At 36.6% G+C, this 23,548-nt stretch overlaps 1 protein-coding gene across 1 annotated transcript in view; it reads left to right on the forward strand.

Annotated features, from left to right (window-relative positions):
* The window catches only part of GRM5 (glutamate metabotropic receptor 5), a 245,485-nt gene that overhangs the window by 110,093 nt on the left and 111,844 nt on the right, over nt 1–23,548 (forward strand). The window contains 1 exon segment of the mRNA XM_036387406.2: nt 535–784. Within this exon segment, the coding sequence (XP_036243299.1) occupies nt 535–784 (250 nt within the window).

The raw sequence follows: 23,548 nt of genomic DNA on the forward strand, positions 1-23,548 counted from the left end.
TTCAGTAGAAGTTTTTGCTTCAACAAAACAAATTTTACTTTTCACTCTAGCTAAAAAAAAATATATTGCTTTTCAGATTGCATTATGAATTAGGTGATATTCTGAGCTTTTTTTGTATATATTTAAAATATTACACCTAAAAATTAATTCTCAATGTATTTTTTTTTTAATTTACTGAAGTAAATCACAGAGAATTTGGCCACATTTAGTCAGTTTAAGAGAATCAGAAGAGATTGCCATTTGTATATACACTACTGTACACATTATGGTCCAGATCCTCACAGGTAGTGAAGTACTCAACAGCCTTTGGTTTAAGCAGAGATGCAGTCTCTTGAAGAGCAGTGAATTTTCCAGGAAAATTTATTGACCTTGTCTTGAAAAATTTACTAATTAAAAGATTAAAGTGATATTGTTAAGATTGGTACAGTGATCTCTCCGCAGATATGTAACACATCTAAAATATCTGATGTTTCCCAAGGAAGTAAAGCTGCCATGGATTTTAATATATGCATTTGTGTTTCTGTTTGCATTTAGGAAACTATGGTGAAAGTGGAATGGAAGCTTTCAAAGATATGGCAGCCAAGGAAGGGATCTGCATTGCGCACTCTTACAAGATCTACAGCAATGCTGGCGAGCAGAGTTTTGACAAGCTGCTGCGAAAGCTTCGGAGCCACCTGCCCAAGGCAAGAGTGGTTGCCTGCTTCTGTGAAGGCATGACTGTCAGAGGCCTCCTGATGGCCATGAGGCGCCTGGGACTCGCTGGGGAGTTCTTGCTGCTAGGCAGGTGAGTAATACCATGCAGTTATAGCCTGCTGTTTTAGCCAGCAGGGCAAAACAATGAAAAATATCACATTTTCTGGACTGCAGAACATACATCACAGACTTATGGCCTCTCCTATACCTGTGCATATCTAAAAGATAGGGAGTAATGTCAGCTCTGTCATAGCAGTACAAAGTCTACAAAGACATGCATCATTCTCATGATATGCCAGGCAAACACAAGTCTGCTTGGCCACTCCTAGCAACAATGAGTGAGGAAAAGCTGGCACAAAAATCTTTGATCTATATCACCGTTTTGTTCACTGCGGTTTAAAATGCATTATGTACATATACAGCCTGAGGCTGTCTCATTCCAGTAACTCTGTGTTAAATATTGCTGATATGGCCTCTAGGTGTGCCTGAAACAGGATTTCCTGAAACAAAGTTTGTTAACCATCACCTTTTCTTCCTGATTCAGTGTGTTGATGTGCATACTGTCCTAAGGGCAATATATAGGTAATCCTTTCTCTTAGCTCTATGATATCAGTGTTTCCTTTCCTAACTGTCAAAGGAAGAAAAGAAAAGTCACTTAGTATGTGCTCATCTAGAAGAAAAAAATCCTTGGCTCATAAGCAAAGAAGTTAAGAAGTTATTGATGTGAACCTAAAGGGATCTTTACATTTTCCTCTTATTCAGCAAGTGGATCCTTAACAAGACAGGAAAAATGATGAACTGAAAACAAAAGGGAATATACTGGGAGTCAACTAATGTACTCGGTGCCTTTTCAGTGCATTATTAGAAGGATGACCTGTTGCTGTCCCAGGCATGAACCCTACAGGAATACAAGTAAAATGGTGTTAGTGAAACCTGAAGTCATGTTAAGACCTCCAGGGAAACTTCAAAGACTGTCTTGGCAGCTCAGAGACTGAGTCTGTCCAACTGGTAGGACACCAGCCTCTGCTCCCAGTCTGCCCCGTTGCACACAGCTGCCCTTCCCCCTTGGGCAAAGGGGAAAGCAAACAGGCAACAACTGTGGCTCTTGTCTCTGCCCTTACTCTTTGACATCAGCATACATTTTGGCATTTTCAGATGGGAATTTCTGAATTCTTTCTCCGATTCATGGCAACTGTCTCTTATCCTTCTTTTCTAATACATTTTATCTGTAGGGACTCCCATGGACTGTCTTGGTCCTTTTCTGGACAGACACACAAAGGGACCACGATCCTCAAGGTGAAATTCACATGAACATTTATAGATGTCTATAATTTAGACACTTCCATGTAACCATCAGTATTTGCTCTACAGTTAATTGAACAAAATAGGACCTTCTGAGGTCCCTTGTTTGTAATGTGATTATCTCGAGTATCTCAGAGAAATCATATTCTAGAAAAGAGCTTGTACAAAGACTCTCTTGATCATTACCTTTGGTGGAAAAGCCGACTTGTCAGTTGTTAAGAGTAGATTGGAGCAAACGCCACCTCCACTATCTCTAGCTGAATCTGGTGCCATAGGATGTTTGCTATCTTCCTCTGTCCTAAATACAAGAAATTGTCCACTATCTGCAGCAGTACCCAAATTTAGAAGCACATAAGCATTGTTTTGAAAAAATATGTTGGCCCTTAACTACTCCAGACTCCAAACTGTACATATTTTTTTAATGGGATTTATGTAGAACAGTTCTAAATTTAGCCCTCTGAGATGCTTTTATGAATAAGGACTTCAGAAATTGCTGATGGTGAATAAGAGTAGAGCAATTCAGATTATCTCTTCAAAAAAAAGCAAGGTCTAAAGAGAGCAGGCTTTAAGGCTTTGCTTCAAGTTTATGTTTGTTTTGTCTGTTTTGTTTTGTTTCTTTGTGAAAAATACCTGTTTCTAGCTGCAGTGGAAATTGTCATGAGTAATTATAAGACAGCTGTTATTCGGTATATGACTTCCGTTGAGTAAATTGAAAGTAATAGCTTCTCTTAGAAACCTAAATGTTAAAGTCTTTCTGATTGAGACAAAAATCCTTAATTGTACCTGACCATTTGGGGTGTATCCATGCCTGTGGCAGTACTACCCAATTTAATTGTGAAAAATGCAGCATGAACTGGAAGTGTTTACAAAGAAAGGAAAAGGACAGTGTAGGGATTTTTTTCTACCCTTTTAATTTATTACCAGAGACTCCAAGGTAATGGCTGAGAAGTGGCTACTCAGGCATAGGTTAATATGTCCCAGCCAGTAATTGCTGCATCAGACAAGGATGGCTAGAGAGATATAGTCTCTCTACATTTGGCTCTGCACTTCAGAGATCCCAAGGATCTTTGAGCATCCTCAAGGATATTTTTATATATATATATTAGTATAGGTATTTTTCAACAGATTTGTTTCCAATTTGATATCAAAATCAGCTATAAGCCAGGGAAAAATAAACCAAAATCATAAACAAATAAAAACTAACTAATTTTGCCAGCTGACAACTTTTGTTAGGCTTTGAGTCACCCTGAGTTGGTAGAGCAGTGTTTTGTGTTTCTGCCATGCAGAAAGAATCATGTATAGGGTGGCGGAAGTTGTGGAGTAACAATGTTCCACAAAAATGTTCATTCTTACGAAAATGTTGTCCTTCTACTACGGGCTAATCTCTAGGTTTTGAGGTAGAGGCAAAAGAACAAAGCAACAGAAAAAACAGAACTTGAAAGCACATCTTGACATAGATGAGGTATAAAACAATAGTATTGTTATCCAATGATAATCTGAGTTCCTGTAGTGATTTAAAGATCTGTTTTCCAGGACCTTAATGTACTGTGTGCTCTCTTGGTTTTTCACTCTTCGGCTCTGTTGTCTGTGAATATTTACCTGTTGGTCAGAAGCTAGGGTCGTTGGTTGGTTCTGTAGAGAACAATGTAAGGCACTGACCTGTGATGGATGTGACACCAGTACAAACCCAGATCTCATACAAGCAGATTGTACTGGGGACCTTTTTGTGCTTCATTTGTTGGGGGAAAAGACAGTATGCAAGATTTTGAGAAGAACAGATGGTTCAGAGTGCACTAAGGGGAAAGTGCTACATCTGAAATTAAAGAAGGGTCATGAAATTAACTTTTCTTGCAATTCTATGCAGGAAAATGGACTAGGATAAGATTTATACTTTCATTCCTCATCTGATCCTGGAGCTGCTCTGGGCTACCCATTCAACTGAGAAGATTATGAAAGGGCATTTCAAGTGTAGTGAGAGTGCTGTTCACTGGAATGCCATGGGCTTACAAGAAACACTACCTCTACTAATGAATACTCTTTTGTTGTCCCAGAAATCCTTCCCTGTTGTTTTGTTAAGTGTAGAATTATTTTGTTTCTTTTCTAAATGCACAGAAAGAACTAAAGTCACAAGGACACACAGTAGATTTATGGGAAATCATAAATTAATCAGCATTTCCACTTCCTCTTTGCTTTCCTTTATGTTCCATTTTTAATTTGGATTCATCCCTAATATTTTAAATCCAAAGCCTTGCAAAAATATTCGTATTTTTTTAAGCTATGGATTTCTCACTGCATCTGTTTCATGCTCAGATAAAGAGAAAATGGATTGGCCAAGAGGAATGCATATCACATAAATTTCCTTTACAGCCCTAAGGGGAGGAAAAAGATACTTTTCAATAAACTCTCCACTCTTGACCTTCTATGCAGTTTCTGAAATTGCATTGCCTGCTTTTGACAGATATGCAAGGTGGCATGTCATTAGTGATTGTAACATTCCAGAGCTTTTTGATTCATGGAAAACATTTTAAATGCTTGGCAAATATTTACCTCATGCACCTTGAAGAATTAGCCTTAACCTCAAATGCAAAGACAAGTGTGTTGACTTTCAAATGTGAAAAAAATGTTATTTTAACCATTATTCAGCTTAATTGAGATGTGGACACCAGGCTTCACCTGTTTGTCTTTACTGCTTCAGTCATCCACAGGTCATACGCCAGGAGATACCTCATAGATAAATTAATTTGAGAATAAATAATACGTTCACATAGCAGAATAACTCTGAAACAGATTTCTGAAGGAACCATGGAATATTAATTGTGTAGATAAAACCAGCTTGGTTGTACATGATTTGCAGGTTTTCTTCATTTTATGTATTAGTCAGACCCAACAGCTGAAATTTTCTTTTGTGTTGTATGCCGACCTTCATCCTGCTCCTCTTAACACCTAGTTTCTCATCTTTGGACAAAGTGTCTGTGATATTTCTCTACAATAATCATTTTGTTTGATTCTTTTCATCTGCAGGAATTCCAAAACTTGTCTCAGAATGACTAAGTAGCTTAGTGCTAAGTCACATGATTTTTCATAATAAAATAGAAAATATTAGTTCCAACAGAAATTATAAATATTGACTATTACTGTCCTAAATGAAATGAATTCAGAAAACACTCCCACAGCACTAAATAATTATATTCTTTTTTTTGCTTGCTGGAATTATTTCATACTATATCGATTAACACTTTCCAGATGGGACTCCACATGGTGATGGTGACAGCATTTACCAAGGGATTATTACCAAGAAGCAGCTGGGACATATATACTCTGTCTTGGGGTAGAAGAACATCAAGATTCACAGATGCGGTCACTATGTGTCTTTTACCTCTAGACAAGAGAACTTCCCCTGGTTGATTTGTTTATTATTAGAAAATAGTTATTGTAAAAACCTAAAAATCAAAAGACAGAAATTTTGTAAAGAATTTGTGATTCCAAGTGCAAGACAGTCAGACTATTCCTACCTAAAGGAGAAGAGAAGGGAAAGGACAAGGGTATTGGAATGGTCAGGCATTGAACCAATTCCCTGCCCAAGGAAGTGGTGAAATTACGATCCTTGGAAGTGTTCAAAGTGCATGTGGCACTTGGGGACATGGTTTAGTGATGAACAGTTGGACTTGATAATCCTTAAGGTCTTTTTCAACCTTAATAATTCTATGATTCTAAATGGAAGGTAGATGTATATAAAGATAAAAATTTCTTGCTCAATGTCTCCAGCTTCCAAATGACATCCCAGAAGTAGTACTCATCTTCCAGAAATTACTGGGACTTCCATATGCTTCACATGTTCATGTATGCATACGGAGATGCAGATTTACTACTGTATTCACTATCATATCTGATTTAAAAAAAGAGTTAATTAAAATTATCCAGTTTTTCTGTGGTACTAAAAGACAAAATTATACACAACGAATAAAAAAAATTAGCAGAGATAGAAATATGTCCTTAGGCTCTAGAACTGATTCTGATTTTCAGCTGTCCAGCTGAAGAAACATGGCCAAAATTTATCAGTCTGATTTAATCTCTACATGACTCTTAGATACTTAACTTAGCCAGGATTTACAGAAATAACATAAAACTGTGACTTGGCTGCAATATCTGCAGCAAAGGAATGGGAAATCTAGACTGCAGGGCATCCCTCACAGTTTCCATCCTCTTTGAAGTAGTAAGGTCTTGATTTCTATATGTTGTAATGTCCTTGCAAAGATGAAGAACCAGCTCCTGCATTTTCAGGATTCACTCTGTTCTGTGATATGTGAGCTCTGTGCTTCAGGATGCCTTGGGCCGTGCCTCTGAAGCATGCCATGGCTGCAGAGCGTGTCCAGATGAAGATGGGTGAGGGCAGGGCACCACTTCTAGCAGTGTGATGATCACGAGCAATTCAAGGGAGGCTCTGCAAGAGGGCAGAGGGACCACTGAAGCAGTGCCCATTCTTCTCAGAACAACACAGGTATTCTCTATCACAAATCACCTCTCCTAATAAGATATCTGCTTAGATCCTGAGGAGATGGATTGGAGGAAATTGTTATTGATTTTAAGAGATATTGCAGCAAATGAGCTAAGCAGAAGGTAAGTAGTCAAAATGAGGATAAGGAGGGAGAATAAAATATGGAGAAGGATTACTTCCAGGAAGTCCACAAAGTAATTCAGCTGATAGGAAACTCAGCAATATATATGAAATAAAGGTGGTTAGTAACTAAAAAGGGCAACTGTAGCTGGAGGAAAATTAAAGCAAGATAGATAATCTGAGAGAAATTAGTTCTTTTTAACAGTTTAAGAAGAAATCTTTTGTGAGATTTTTAAAAAGTGTTTGTTGAATGAAGAAAGATCTCAATGTAAAGGATGTAGTGATTTACTTCCAGAAAGTATGCTGTGTGGTGTAGGTTAACATGCCTTTTTCTATCTTTGTACAAGTCCAACTGGTGGACTTGTAAAAAAAGTTCTTGTAAAATAAATTAGGATATGAAATTTTGTAGACCTGAAATGTAGTCTAGATTAATTTTGGTTGTTTCTGCTACTTCAGGGAAATATAAATCAGACAAAATACTTCTATCTAGAATATTTCTTGCTGCATAACCCACAACAAAATTGTGGAAGATAAATGCAATATAAATGTGTAGATCTTTCCTCCAAAATAAGCAGGTGAAAAGGTACTTCTAGAGTAAAATTGTGCAACCCCAGCCTGTATGAACAGCCTGATCCTTTTTCTTCAATCCATAGTAGGTAGGAGTCTGGTGCAGTCTCACCTGAAAGCTGTTTTCTCTAAGACAACTGTCTGCTGCCCACTCATGATTTATCTTTGTTCTCTTGTTCAGGTATGAATGTGTAGCCCAAGGAAGCAGGTATATCTAGTAACTAAATGCACTGTAAATAGCAACATCAAGTCAGAATCTTCATTGCTACCCAAAAAACCCAGGAACTTAACAGCAAAACAAAGGTTTGATTTCTAGAGATGTAAAAGAAATTAGGGAAGTGAAAAGATGTTTTCCCTCCTATATCCAAACAGAGCTTTTAGAAATAAAGCAGACTAGAGGGCAAAGAATAACTTGGTTTTGAGCAGGAGCTTTGTGGTCTCCGTTTGTGGCAGCCTCATGGCTCAGAGACCCTCAGGGTGAGCAATAGCAGCAGGGTCCTGCTGCAGATGGAAGCAGTGAGGTGGTTGGTCAAGGCTGTTTGTGCAATGATTCAAAAAAACATAATTTCCTTTCTGTGGTTCAGGCTCCACAAGCTATATACACTGAAAGCAAATCAATCTGCCTGACTTTTTAAACTTTCTTGCATGCTTTTATTTTTTTTTTTCTCGGCACCTATCAGACCTGATTCTAATAAATATTGCACCTTGCCATCCAAATTTACAGTCACTAATGTAAATCAGGTAGTAGGGATTGGAGTAAGCTCTATACCTATTTGGAAGAATGTCTTCATTTTGCTGTGTCAGGAATGATATGTATTTCTTTGGGTGGGTGGTGGTGGTGGTATCGGGGTGGATGTCTACCATGGCATGAAGCAAACAAACATGAAGTATTTCCAAGTGTGCACATTGGCAAGTAAGCACACCTTCTACACATCTGAAAATGTAGCATTAGAAAATACTCTGTCAGGTCAGATCAAAGGTCCATCAAAACAATTTGTTATTTCTGGGAGTGGTCAGCAGCAAATGAATGGCAAAAAGTGACACCAGGCCAGGAAGGAGCAATGTTCTCCTGGAGAATTCTTAGCACCTTTGTGAGGGAACCCCTTGTGGTTATCCTTCTGGCCCTCCTTAGATTTCTCTCTAATAGGTCTACAGTCTTCCTATGCTAGGACCTCAGAGCTGGAATCAGGAGTCCAGGGTCTCATGAGAGCAGAGTAGAGGGGGAGAATCACTTCCCTCAACATGTTTCTTCATCCATACTTCTTTTGATGCAGCCCATGATGAGTTTGACTTTCTGAGCTGGGAGTTCACATAGCTGGATCATGTTGAGCTTCTTATCCAGCAACAACCCCAAGTCCTTCTCCTCAGGGCTGCTCTCAATCCATTCTTTGCACGCTCTGTACTTGTGTTTGGGATTGCCCCTTGCACTTGGCCTTGTTTATCTTCATGAGGTCCACATGGGTCTAGCTCTCAAATCTCTCAGATTCCCTCTGTATGGCATCTCTTCCCTCTAACCTTGTCATGACAAATCACGTGTCCAATTAAATTACTTACTTCCTGTAAATAAAGGTCTACTCTTTCTCACCTACAACTAGCATTAACAGCCAAAGGAAGGTAGCTTTGTTAGTCAGTATGTTTGAATAGAATTGTGCCTCAGCACTGTAGAAAAAGACAGTGGCTCCTTCAAGTCTTTTACTTCTGCACTGATTCATCTCTACCAATTCATGCTTGATCCATCTTTGGATAGATCTGCTTTCAGATCTATCCAAAGTATTTCAATGACAAAAATTACACAGCCCTCTCAGTCTGCTTCTTCCCGAGTGTAACTACTCCTAATACTCTTCCTAACATCAAACCTACAATTCTTTTAAGCCCATTACTCCTTGTCCTACCCAGGGGAACAAAGGAAGCAGTTTCTAAGACTGCAAGTTCTATATTTGAAGACTTATGCTTACCCTTGTTCTGCTTTGACAACTTTCAGTATGAACAGAAAACAGGTTTTACACTTTGGAACAGCACGAGATCTCTATTATCCCAGCAGAAATGAGAAATGAGGCAAAGTACAGAAAAAGAGATGTCAAACAATCCTGAAGAATTATATAAGGTTTATTTTCATTGCAAAATGACAAATTCATGAGATGACCTACACGGTTGAAAAATAGACAGTGAGGCAACCTCAAAAATAACTCCATATTGCCAACAGACCTGTGCTTGCAGTTCTGCATGAAAAGTCAGAGGCTTTGCTGGGAAATTGTGTGCATCTGTGGGTGCCTCTCTGTTCGCACTCAAGAGACGTATGCTTCTGATTTTATATTTGACTAAGAAGCTCTGTTTTATCTCACAGCTTATTAAAATTCAGAATGGAAGACGTCTATGGGTGGCTGACTGTTCTCTTCAAATATGTCTTCTGAGAGTGATAGGCAGCTATCAGAGAATTTTCTGATGTAAGACTATTTTGAGAATGAGAGACTCTTTCAATTCTAAGAAAAGAAATCAAAAATACCCTTGGAACAATGAAATATTTTTTATTCAAGCTTGAGAAGAGATTGGATGCTTTCTTCTCAAAAACATAAATTCAAGAGGTAAAAATAAATGTAGATCTTAAACCCCATCATTGTTATTCCAATTTGCTGCAGGCTACATGCTAAAATATAACTTTTTAAAACATTAAAGCTAAAATGAAAAATGTGATCCAGTATATATTCCTAGAAAAATTTAAAAGCACTTGGAATAGAATGAAAATTAGCATTATGTTTGAAATTTTCTGATCTTTAGAAAAGCTACAGAATTTTGATTAATAAAGTCAAGACAGCCTAAAATTTTCTTTATTTAAAAAAATAATTCTGTTTCTTCTCCTCTGAAATGAACACTTTGACAAATAGAGTTTTGCCGTAAGGTACTGGCTTAGCACTTAAGATGTTTCCTTTCTGTTGTCTTTCTCTGCAGCAAGTGAGTATGATATTTTCCATGACTTCTTTTTAACTCTTTCTTTTTCTGACTTATCTGCATCATCCCAGAGTCGACACCCAGGGCTAGTGACTCACTGCAGACACACAGATTTTTTCTCCATCTTCACATTTCAGTTGATTTAGTTGTACCTCGAACAACTGGAAAATCTGAACATAAAAACATTACCTACACAGCAGAGACTTATACAGGTGGACCCATCTCGCTAACACTGATGAGTGATTATGGAAGAGTATTACTCGGAGTAATGAAAACTTCTGATTCGTAAACTTGTGGTGTAATTCATTTTTCTATCACTCTATTAAAGTGACAAAGCATACACAGCAGCACATTTCCCCCTCCCTATGGCTGAATTGATAGTTTTTAGTGAAGCCATTGTCTCTCCAGAGGTTAAGGCTGAAGGCAACTGACAAGGTGAATGAAGTGCCAGGACTCACTAAACCTCATTCTGGTGGAATTACGTCCACTCCTTCCTTGAAAAGACATTATAAATCGTGGCAAGAATACACTACTTTCAAGAAGACCAGATAAAAAAGCCATGTATTATTTCAAGGAATAAGGCCCAAGCTGAACGTTGTTGATAATTTTCATATTAGAAATGTGTAATAGCAGAATTGATTAAATGAACAGTATTTTAATTAGGGAGCTAAAGTTAATAAAACTTATATTTGCTAAGGGGTCATACTGTTCAACCTTTATGCATGTTGGTTAGTGACACTGAAGGAGGTAAAGACAGACTGAATTATAATGAGTAAATCATCTCTGTCCTGGGAAATGGTATAGTCATAAAACATAGTGATTTAATACATTTTAACTGGTATGTTTTTAAGCATTTCATGTCTTGAAGTGCTGATATGCACAAATTAATGTTAATCTTGGATGCTGACTATTTTGAAATATGATTGGCTGATATGATTTTTAATATAATTCTACCAATGCATACTAAAAGAAACATTACTCATTTCCTAAAGTAAATTAAATATATTTCTGAAACTCTTCATGTGTTCAAAGGTTTCAAGCCTTAGCTAAGTCAGTTTGCTTATCATAGCCAAATGTGTATCATGTGGATGCTACCCTAGTAAAAAAAATTCATGTTAGCCACTCAAGATCTGATTTTATCTGAGCATTTCAGACATGAGGAAAACTATACCATAATGTAATGTCAAATCAGCAACATGTTGAGGAGGATGACCATCACAAAATAAAGGGGTTGATGTTACTTTTACATTTAATAGAGATTTTATGGGGCTTTAAGCAAAATTATTACACAAAAATGTGTTATTTAGCTGCTTGACCTGACACCAGTATTTATACAAAGAGCTAGAAACTCTTGCATTGAAGGGAATGTCAAGAAACTGAAACAACAACTGCAGGTTGTTTGCCTGGTTTTGTTCATAGCTCATTACTTGAAATTGCCTTCAGAAAAAGGCATTAATGAATGCACAATTGGTGCGCAATTGGTTTTGGTCTTTAAAAAGAAAAATCAAAGAACTGCTTCTGAAGTTGTCATCTCTTAGCTGTGTTTTTGAGAAACTTGATATGGATTTTTTTCTTTTTATTATAAGATATATAACTGATACTATCTAGCAATAAGAAAAAAGACAGCTTAATTACTTGTGCAGCAATTTCTCTGTCAGAAATCTAATTACTTCTTGCTGCTCCATAAGTCCTTGTCACAGGGAATCTCCCAGTACAAGGGTTGGGTAAAGGTAATTAGTAATTAGTATTTTCTAATCATATCCCCCCTTATTTTGCACTACATTGAACTTAATATGCTAGTTTCACCTGCTGTCAACCAGAAGCTCCATGGCATATTATTTCATTCTAGCTGTGCTCTTGTAACCAGAAGAGTAATGATTCGTACTCCAACAAAGCATTAACTCTTCTCTCCCAGCTGAAAACAACAGGGCCAAAGGAGCACCCTGAGAACTACAACAAAGAAATAGTGCAGGGATCACAGAGGCTGAATTTTGTTCAACTGCAATAATTTGGATGGGAGGTGCAGAAGTTCCTAACCACAGGAAAGCAGCAAGGTGCTTCCAACAGACCAGGGGAAAATTAATACCTTCCTTCTGAAGTGCTCAGGGTTAGAGCATAGTTCCCAGGCAAGGAAACAGTTCTTGGGTTTTATCTGAGGCTTTCTTGTAGCAGGTGGTGACTGTTACATTTCTCTAAGGGTGATGCTAATCCTGAACTCAGGTTATATCCTCTTTGAGGTTATATCCTCTTTGATTCTCTGACATGAGTGTTGTCTGAACCTCAAGTCATAGATATTAGAGAGGAGATGATTGCTCTTCAAAATAAACACTAGTGGTTTTATATCATAATTTCATTCCTAATTTAGATTTTCTATATGACCATTATATAGCACAAAACTCATCGTAAATAAGACAAGTGTTAAATTGGCCTGAGCTTACTCCAATAATCAGTAGCAAGGTGTAGGCATTGTACACTGTGATTCAGACAAGGATAAGAAAAATTGTCCTCTGCTGGGGATTTGGGGTGAATACCTCCAAACATCCATTGTGTGCTGAGAATCAGGGAAGATAAAATTTTCCCTAATGTATCCCTCTCTCAGATGGGAATATTGCCTTTGTGGGAAAACAGAGAGGCCATTTTTCTTCAAAAGGGTGGACAGATGTGAAGTCAGGAACACGTTTATCAGACATCTGTTCTTTAAAAGAGGGGTATGTCTATGGTGAGATTCTACTCAAGGTATGAACTTACACATGTTCAGGAAAGAAAATTCTTCACCTTGAAACATTTTTTCCCAGAAATGGCACAGTAAATTCACATTCCTGCATACCTTTGCACCTTCTCTCTGTGCTCAGAGGCAGGTTCTGACATCTTCTGCTCCCTTTTACCTATAAAAAGAGCAATCAGTTGGATGTGCCAAGGAACTGCTGAGCCTACCAAACAGACTGAGTGCTTCCCCCTGACTCTAAGGAAGCAAGTGCCTGAAAATTCTTCCAGGTTTAGGAATTCCCATCCAGGACTATCCTGGAGGCTGCAACTTCAAAAGTTCAAAACAGTTATTCGTGAGAAATTTCAAGGAAGAAATTTGTTTCCTGGTCTTGATTTCAGCTCCACTGATTCTGTCTGAGGATGTTGCATCCTGACATTTCTAGTGATTTAGTGTCTGGGAGCTATCAGAGACAGACCAAGGTGGATCCAGATGCGCAGATACACTACAAAATCGTTTCTAACATTGCTTTCTCTTCTATATGTGTAGTAGCTTTAATGGTGACCTTCTCCCTCAGGGCTCTTAAAACATAATATGCTTGTAACAACTGAGAATTTACTATCAGAAGAAAGTAAATGACTTCTAAGATGAATTGTATACTCCTGCAGATTATCTGCAAGGGTATTTTTAAGTTACTGTCTTTTGAAAATTAATTTTCTAAAAAATGACTAGAGAATAGACAGCTTGATGTCTGTTTTGTTATTATAATCTGTATCAGTGGTCAAGAACCAGAAACTTCATCTTATTAAAAAGAAATCAATTATTATTTTAAAAAAATTACTGATCAATATTCATTAATGACATTGCTGCATAAACTGTATTGAAACTTTATTACAAATTATTTTTTTTTAAATATTCACTTTAGAAATATCAACTTTTTCTTGCTAGATTAGGAATTGAAAAATCCTCAGCTGTAATAATACATGTTCTTTCAAATTTCTGGGAAAAAAAACCTTCAAGAATTAAAAAAATCTTTCTAGAGTACTACAAATTACATGGTTTTCAATCCCAAATTACAAAACTTTGCAACTAGAAAATTTTCCCTTTATATCAATTTTTAAATTTTTTTTCTTTGGTAGGCATTCTGCTCACTTTCATTCAATTCATTATAGTTGTATTACACTGGGAATGTAATTTTCACAACTATTTTAACAAAACTCAGTTAATTTTGGCATTTTAAGGGACTTTCAAATCAGAAACAGTAGCTATAAGGAATACCAGAAAACATTTATTTTCTTTGTTTTGGAGTGGGGTTTTTTTTTGTTGTTGTTGTTATTTTTCATCCCAGAAAAATATTGATTTTGAAATTAAATGCTAACCTTATTCTGTATCAAGCCATAAGGAGCAGTCAAAAAGTAATGTGAACTATGAACTATGTTTCTGACCATAAGTATTTCAGGAAGTGATGATTTCTGCAGAGCACTCTTTGCCATGGAAGCCTTTTTTATCTGGGACATGCTTCCTCTCAAGATTCACAAATGTGTCATCTTCCTTTAAAATCTCGGTTTAGATATTTCCTCTATGTTCCTTCTAAAAACATGCCAATAGTGAGCAGAAAGTCCATATCATATTACCTCATGATACTGTTGATTTTTATTCTCCTGTCTTTATGTATTTTTGTGTTGTTTTTACTCTTCTGTCTGATTTTATTTCTAAGTATTTTATGTAGCCTAGTCCTGCAGAGGTCTTAACACCCCAGACTCCTGGACTGTGTCTATGAATCTTAGATTCTAAAATGATATTGATGATAGATTCTACTCACTGCTCCTAGTTAGGTAGCTTTCCAGCTATTGGTTTCAGGCCTTAACATATTTTAGTCCATTTACTCCCTGTCTGAGACTTTTACAGGCAAATCCTCTCTCACATACTTAAAAAGACAGGAAGAGTTTAAGCATTTGGGAAAAAACAGGTAAATCACTCATTTAAATCAGAGATTGTTCTCATTTGTTTATATAAACAACTCTTAAACTCAGAGACATTGTGCAAATCACAGGGTACAATTTGCCTTTTATTTCAGAATTAGCATCTTAATTGGCTATCTTGTTATTAGATCATAGAAAAAAAATGTTTCAACGGTCTGTGATATTTAATTAAGATACACTAAATTGTTTTCTAAATTGGATCTTGTATTCCAGTGGATGTGGTTATTGGAAAAATCAGTTGAATGGAAACAAGTGTCTTAATAAATGCTTTTCTTCTGCATTTGAAGCAAGTTCTGATCTTGAATTAATGCTGATTAAGGAAAATTCTCTAGAGCCTTGAATTATCTTTACCTTGAACTAAATGATTTGCACACATATAAACCTGATTTTACTGTATTTGCCTTGCTCTTTACCCAAAAATGTATTTATGAAATGAAAAACTCTTGTTTATGAGATATTCCCAGATTTTGCACCATCCCTTCAGCTTGTCTTTGCTATATGATGTTCTCTTGAAGTGTTTGGTTAGGAAGACTAATTACTGTGCTTTAAAGTCCCACACCAGATTAATACTGAGTATGTAAGAGGAATTTGTCATTCATAAATTCCCAGTTCAAATTCAATGTTCAAAAAAAATCTGTTGAGAGTAGATAACTCTGTCAGTCCTGAACATTACTTAACTTACTATTTTGAACAAACTAATTTAATTGACACTGTTCATTACTGGGCTTTTGTTAACAGCTGGTCTGTGAATTTTACTGTTATTCCTCCATCCAGCTTTATGTTCAGCAACACTAATCCAGAGATTATTAATTATCCACTGTAAAAGGATGTGCATAAAAAAGTCATTCCCTCTCTGTATATTGAGAAAATTTAATCTGAAACATTGTTTTAAAATATTGCTACTCAGCAGAAATGAAAACATCAGGGTGTTTCAACATTATTCTCATATAAAATCTGAACCACAAAATCTGAACACAACTCTGTACCAGCTACTGAGAAGGAAATTAACTGTATCCCAGATAAAATTAGGACAGCTTTATAAACCATCACATTTATGATCTACTTCAAGAAGATCATTATATTCAGTAAGCTCACATTTAGTATGCATGCTTCTATCAACCAAATTGTACCAGGGAAGTTTTAGATTAGGTATTAGGAAATATTTCTTCACAGAAAGAGTTGTCAAGGACTGGAACAGCCTGTCCTGGGAAATGCTGGAAGGATTTAAAAGATATGTAGATGTGGTGGTAGAGTGGACACATTTTAGTGATGGAGTTGGCAGTGCTGTGTTGATGGTTGAATGGTTGAATTCTTTTCCAACCCAAATATTTCTATGATTCTATGATTCTGCTTGGAAAATAGGGACATTTTCAAGTCTTAATGAGACAAGAACTTCCACATTTAAAAGGATTGTGGACTGCAGATCCTAAGAGACAGATTTTATTGGAACAATCAGATTATTTGCTCTATTATAAAAGTGATATTCTTTTTCTATTCTGTAATCCTGGTAACAGTGCTATTCTTGGATGTAGAGATATGTATTCTATGCTTTTCCCCACTTTTGATGTTTTTCCCTTTGATTTTGTGTTTATCTGCATCATCTCTCTTATTACTTCACCCTCCTGTAGGAAAAATAAGCAATTAGAAATTATCATGGAAATCTATGTGAGATGTTTAATAAGCACTTTACAAATGAATATCTCATGATGACACTAATTTAAAAACAAGCTGTTTAAAAATGTGCATTTTGTTATGGCAGCTGAACTACTGGCATGCCAGGGAGCTCACAACACAGAGAAGCTTCAAGTAAGCTGAAAAGCCCAATAAAGGAGAGTCACTAGGTTAAAAATACCCAAGTGCTTTATGCAGGCATGAAAGATCATTGTAAGGGAAATGAAGTGTGTTTGTTCTGAACCAAAACTCTTGGCTGGCTGGTGATTGTGCAGGGTCATTGAGATGTTAACAGGAAGGGAAAAGTTGCTTGATTTTATGTACACCAGAGGGGTTTTTTGTGCCTTGGTCTTTCAGTCCTTGAACCTTCAAGCATTTTTCAGATGTTGCCTTTTTATGTGGGAGACCATGTCTGATGTGTTGGGTCCTGGAACATCTAAGAGACAGGAGTTTTGGGACAGGTGGGGTGGAGTCTTTCATCCTCTGTGTTGGACACATGGGTTTAGTCACTCTGAAATTACTACTGTATGGGTATGCTCTTCCCTAGGATTAATAGGCAATTTCTGTTCAGTTTTATTCATAGGACCCATTTCGGAAAGAAAAGAAGGTGATGAGCCCTAAACAGATGTTTTAAGATCAGTATGAGCCAGTAAGTTTGGAAGATACAGTAGATAGCATTCATGATGTTTCTTTAATATTTCAGTTGGAAATCTATGGTTCCTGCTATAAATCATCCCCTCTGTTCTGTATAGAGGGAAATCCAATCAATGTAATCAGCTAATGTTAGACTCTGAGACTGGATGTTTTGAACAACATAATAATGAGGTTTCTCATCATTTTAATGAGGAAAAATGTATTTCATGCATTAACTCAAAAGAATTGTTTGACTTTACTTTCCTTAATAGCTGAAAATTATATTTCCTAATAAGCAATTGCACTCTTGTAAATGAACTTGTGGGCTGTACGTGCAGAATAAGTAAATTCTTCAGTCCCAATTGGCATGAAGGTGGTCACTCAGGAAGAATGCATTCACACAAGTTCAGTGACATTCTAATGATCTGAACCTGGAGTGTGTTTAAACACCTTCAATGCAGAAACAGGAGCCCACATCCATCTGCATAACTATCACCAAAGTCACTTGTTCATGTTCATGGAGAAACTCTGTGGTTGCCCTCAAAATCAAGACTTGACTTTGCATAACCAGAAAAGAAACCTCTCCATTTTAATTCATATTAAATATCTTTTTGGTGTTCAAATTTTATAAGTAAAAGAGCTGTTCTTCATGCCTATGGATTAATCAGAAGACTCTGAGATGTTTAAAATCAATAATAAATAACACTTAAGATTGGTTATGTACATGATATTTTCTCTTTCTGCAAAATGACCCAAAGGCATTTTCTTTTCCTTCCCCCTTGAAAATGTCCAATCAAACCAGTCTGGCCTTCTTTTGATTTGAAAGAAATGTCAGGCTGGGGGTTCGTCCTTCATTCTACAATTAATTATGACAATGGATTTATAGACACTTTAAAAACATTGCCCATAATAGCTAGTAAGAAAATATTATTTCTATTACTTATATAGATGAATTGCAAACTTAAAAATGTGAATTCAGCTAGTGCAAATAAAACTAATAAGACATCTATAAATGTCATTAAATAGTGGTTCAATTTTCATTTTTGTTCTTAAAGTCCTTAGAGAAAAATTGAAAAAAAACATAATGAGAAGATGAGATGCTATGTGTCAGTATACAGGAAAATTAAGGAAAATTAGGTCACTAGTACTTATTCTCTGAATATTTAGGTATAGTGGCTCCTGATGTTTAAGGATAAATGCAATAATATAAAAAATTAAATTAATGGGTAAGGGCTAGAATAAATATTATCTAAAAATGGAAGAAGACTTGCTATAATAATATATTGGAAGACAGAAGAAATAACTTATATACTGAGAACAATGTAAATCCTAAACTGAATGAAAAGGAAAAATGAAGCAGAGATGTTGATGAGCAAGAAAACTGCTGTGATAATGAATCTGATCATCAGCTGTTTACATACTCTGAAAAAAATTTATTTAGGAGGAATTGAAATCTTCCCTAATTCCTCTGTGCTATTTCCACCATCACAGTTCCATCAAAGAAATACACTGAAGGTTGACAAATAGGGGAGGTTTTTTTGTCCATCTGTGTGTCAACTCTAAACAGGCAAATTGTACTAGTGGCTTGAAATGCATTGTGCTACTTAAAAATAAATCCGATGATCTCATTCCATTTACAATCTCAATATGTGCTGATTCATCTCAACACTACCAGATTTTAAAAAACACCATTAAAGGCTATCTAAAAAAAATCATATCTTCAAACATCTCTTGAATTTTCATCAGTCATTTTTCTTCTGTAACTTCTAGAAAATAAATAATTATGAATGCTCCCAAAAATCTTAACGGTGGTGGGCAGTAAGACCTATGCCAAGACAAACATTTTAACTCAAAGCGAAAAGGAGTTGCGTCTTGAAATACATTTCCCACTTGCACGTGCTTGAGGGTGTGAATTAGGTACTGCTGAAACTAACAATTCCCAGAGACTCTCATCACATGAATTTTGTAGAAATGTGAGGTTAAAACCATCCTCAGGACTTGAAGTATGTCCAGACAAAGCTATTACTTTTGAGATATAACATTTGTATTCATGGCAAGCCAATAACATATGCCTTTTGATGACAATGGAATGGTGTAGCTGAACTTGTGATTATTTAAGAACCAATATAGAAGAGCTGCAACACCAGTTGGTTTTTTAACTGCTGTTATTTTATGATATTTCCACGGGAAGCAGAGGCAGCTGGAGATAACTTACCAAGATCACTTCCACTGTATTTCATTATCAGCTAGTGGCACACAAACAAAAAATCATTTGCTTGACTTGGTGGAAATTTTACAGAAAGTAATTTGGCTATATATGCATGCTTATGTCCTTCAAGTTGAATGATTTAAAGTTTTTCAAAAGCTTCAGAGGTTACCACACATTAACTATGGAGATATTTTGTAGTCACTTAGCACATGCTCAGGTTTAAAATCTGGCATTACCAACCTTTATCTCTGTAGGTGCTGACAAGCTACAGTTTGGGACAGGATTTCCAAAAACTTATCCATACTGAACCTGGCTGGTTCAGTTCTTTGACTAAATCTGTAGTATAAACCAAGACAAACAGTCTTACAGGTTAGGAGGAAAGGTCTAGTCAACATATTGCCACAATAGTATGTGTATGGCCTGTAGACTAGACCTGTTTGTCTTACATGAGAAGACTTCTGATCCTTAGAAAAAGTGTGTAGCACTGGGAATGTTTGAGACATGACCCATTTTACTTAATTTCAGCCAGGTAAGATTTGAATACATGACCCAATCTGGTAAATCAGTTTTGCTCTATGATAAATAGAAAGAGATAAATATTTCTGGGGGACAATTCGCCCTTCCCTAAAATACACTCCTTTGTCATTTCATCACTTCCAGAAGGAATCCAAGAGGTCAGTTTTAGTAGTTGCATCTGTTGTGATTTAAGCCAAAACCAGGGTACATCTTACTCTGTCAGACCCCTAGCAGCCACTGGAAAAGTGGATATCCTTAAGTCCTGATTTGCATCTGCTAGCCTTTTTCAGATGTCTCATCTGCTACATGCTGAAGTAGATACTTGCATAAATGCAACTGCATCAAATTCCAGTTGATGAGATTTAGGTAGATAAAAAATATACCATTTATTTAAATTTTAAAATTTAATCTTACTCTTATGGTCTTGAAAATATTTCTCTTTTCTTCCCCAGAAAGACCTGTCAATTTACAATAATCAGCAAAATAAATTTAGTTCAGTATAGCACTATTTGATAGATGCATAGTGTCAACATCATGGTCAAGAGCAGAAATTCAGAGATTTCTTTCTCCTGAAGGTTATGTAAAACATATATTAAAATAAAAACTGCATGAACCCAAGCATGTAGGAATGTTCAAAGCATAGTCTAAAGTAGAAAAATAAAGGAGGAGGAGATTAATAAAACAGAGTTATCACCCATCCTAGTAAAAAGGGGGTTTTTAATATATTTCCATAATTTTCTATGGTGGATCTTTTTACCATGTATCTTGGAACAGAATCCCAGGTTAGTTATTTGATTATATATGTGTGAGTATGAAGAACATGTGTATTAATTTGCCTAGAAATTTGCCTTTGTCTTAGAAAGAGAGTAGGCAAGCACATAAAAACAAAACATATTGAATAAATACATTTTCACATGGTTGCATAATTATCAGTAGCTTTAATCCAAAGAGTAAATTTTGTTTTCCACAAAAAAAAAAAAATGAAAATGAACATATATTTGTTTCTTTTTAGTTGCAATCATCTGTGCCCAACTCTAGAATTTATTTCCCAAAAACCCTTGATATATGTGGCTATTTGCATATGACATTTACTTTGGGTTTTTATTCCTCATAGTTTGAGAAGATAATTTGAAAGTGTTTCATGTATGTGACAATTCATTTTTGCTACAGCTTATGTGTATGTGTGGGCTTGGGAAGCTACATGTAATATTTTGAATATATTCAGTTACTTATTTCTAAACATTTACATGATTTCAACCAAATTTTTGACACTCATCTCCTTTCTGAAATTCGAATACAGACCTTGAAAAATTTTATGCATATGCCTAATTTTATTTGGCATTAGATTCCTCCATGCAGTTGGAATATTTTTAGGCAATCAATACAGAACTCTTTAGCTTGTGACCGAGCCACCTATCCAAGTGTCCATTTTCCATCACTAAATACAGTGAGGGGAAGTGAATCTCCACGCGTGATTCTGCCTATCTAATCTGTTCCAGCCCCCTGATTACCTCTATCACCCTCCTCTGGACTTGCTACAACAGGTGCACATCCTTCTTGTGGTTGGGGTCCCTGAGCTGGACACAGCACTCCAGGTGGGGCCTCACAAGGGCAGAGGGGCAGAATCCCCTCCCTTGACCTCCTGCCCATGTTTCTTCTATGCAGCTCAGGATGTGATTCACCTTCTGATCTGCAAGCACGCATTGAAAACTCATGCTGAGAAGCTCATCAACCAACAACCCCAAATTCTTTATCTCAGGACTGCTCTCAATCCATCTTCACCCAGCCTGTATTTGTGACTGGGCTTGCCCCAACCTTGCCTTGGAGTAAATCATCTTTTGAGAGTCATGGAGAGCTCCTGTATTAGCTTATGGTTCAGAATTAATTTCCATGTGCAGTTTCTGTAGCCCCAGGCACCTCAATGATTTTCAGTTGTATCACAACTGTAGTTCTGTTGAACATATTTGTTTCAGTTTTTGATTTTAATATTCAAAATTCACTGTAAGTATAATGTGAAGATTGGGGCCTTGATGTGCTAAATAATAAAATGTGTCTAATCCCTAAATATTTATACATGCTATGAATAATTTTGCAAAGGATCAAAACTTTCAGCATATCATTTCACTCTCAGCTCATCCTGATTATAATGGATTCTAATCAACTGAAAGTAGCATGCAAATTAGCCTGAAGTGTTACTTCTTCTGAGATTTTTTCATAAGTGGAAAGGTTATTTTGTATTGGTTTCTAAAAGATTTGATTATTAAGAGTCAGGTTATTTTTAGAAAGTGCCTCATCAAAAAGGATTTTCTTAAATTCTACTACTTCTCAAAGTATGGAAAAACAGTTTTGACCCAGCAGCATTTTCTGATAGAAAAGAGCACAAAAATTATAGAATTGACTATAAGAAGTATAATTGAGACCCTGCTAACTTGCATCAGTCTCTCAGTAATTGTTTATGCTTCTCCATGTCAATATTGTATATTAATCTCTAAATCTAGCCTGTGAAGTAAAAACACATAGGAAAATATCTAAAGAAATGTCACTAGCAAATCAAAAATCGGAAGTATCGTAGCAGAAGTGGTGTAAGAGTGGCCCATGCTGAGCAAATACTCCATAGCTCCTCAACATTCATTGGTAGTTCTGCATTCAGGTACTGCTGCAAGAGTCAGATGCCAAAATCTTTGGGTGACACATGCACAAAGGGAAGAGGATAAAAAATTTATCAAAACCTATACATCAGGGCCAAGAATGCTAATTCTCTTCCTGCTTATACCTTTCCTCAGGATGCAATATCCAGCTCTTTCATCTACAGTGATACAAATTTCCTCATTCAGGTCATTTCAGGTCTTGTCTCCTTTTCACGCACCATTTTGTAGCACAGTGCAGAAGTCATCTATGCAATGGGTTTGGGTGTGTGATGCACTTTGTGCATGACACACCTGAGCCTCGCTTACCCAGTGTCATCATTCTCATCAGCTGCAGCAAAGAAGAAACAGGTGATATATGACTTTACCTGAAGTGCTTCAAAACCTTTAGAGATGTTATCCATCCTCAGCTGCAGGCCCAGCAAAGGAAAGCTTTATTAAAGAAGCTTGGAACCTGACCTAATATCTTATTTATTTAACAGTGTTTCTTGTTTATTCCACCTTTGCCCAAATTCCAAGCATTACATTACTCCAGGGACCCCTCTAGATTACACATTCCCTTTATTTCAGATGGCTGCATAGAAATCTGTTAATTTCTACATGCCTTGACTGTCATATGGATTAATTTTGTTTCACCATCTCCTTGTTACCTACCTATTTGTCCCTCTAACTCTCTGCTTACAAAGCTAAACCTTTCAGGCAGTCCTGAATGACTGGAAGGATTGCAGCATTGCAGGCTTCAAGGCGCAGACACGTCCTGAATCCAGATGGAACGTGTTGTGCCTCAGCAGTTCAAGTGGTACCAGCCCTCTCCCAGGCACATCAGCCCCAGCAGAAGCTGTTTAGGGCAAAAATGCCCCCAAGGCCATTTGTGTTCGTAATTTGCACTACCACAGATTCTGTGTAGGATGTGGATGACTCTAAGTGTAATGAGCTATGCAATTTGCTCAAAAAAGCTTAGAAAAACAGCTACCTACCTCAGAATATATTTGTGTTACTAAGTAACAGATGTTGCCCTTATATCATTTAAGTTTAAATGGTTATTACCCTCTGCCTACACTAGAT

The sequence above is a fragment of the Molothrus ater genome, chromosome 2 (assembly GCF_012460135.2).
Source record: "Molothrus ater isolate BHLD 08-10-18 breed brown headed cowbird chromosome 2, BPBGC_Mater_1.1, whole genome shotgun sequence".
Taxonomy (NCBI): domain Eukaryota; kingdom Metazoa; phylum Chordata; class Aves; order Passeriformes; family Icteridae; genus Molothrus; species Molothrus ater.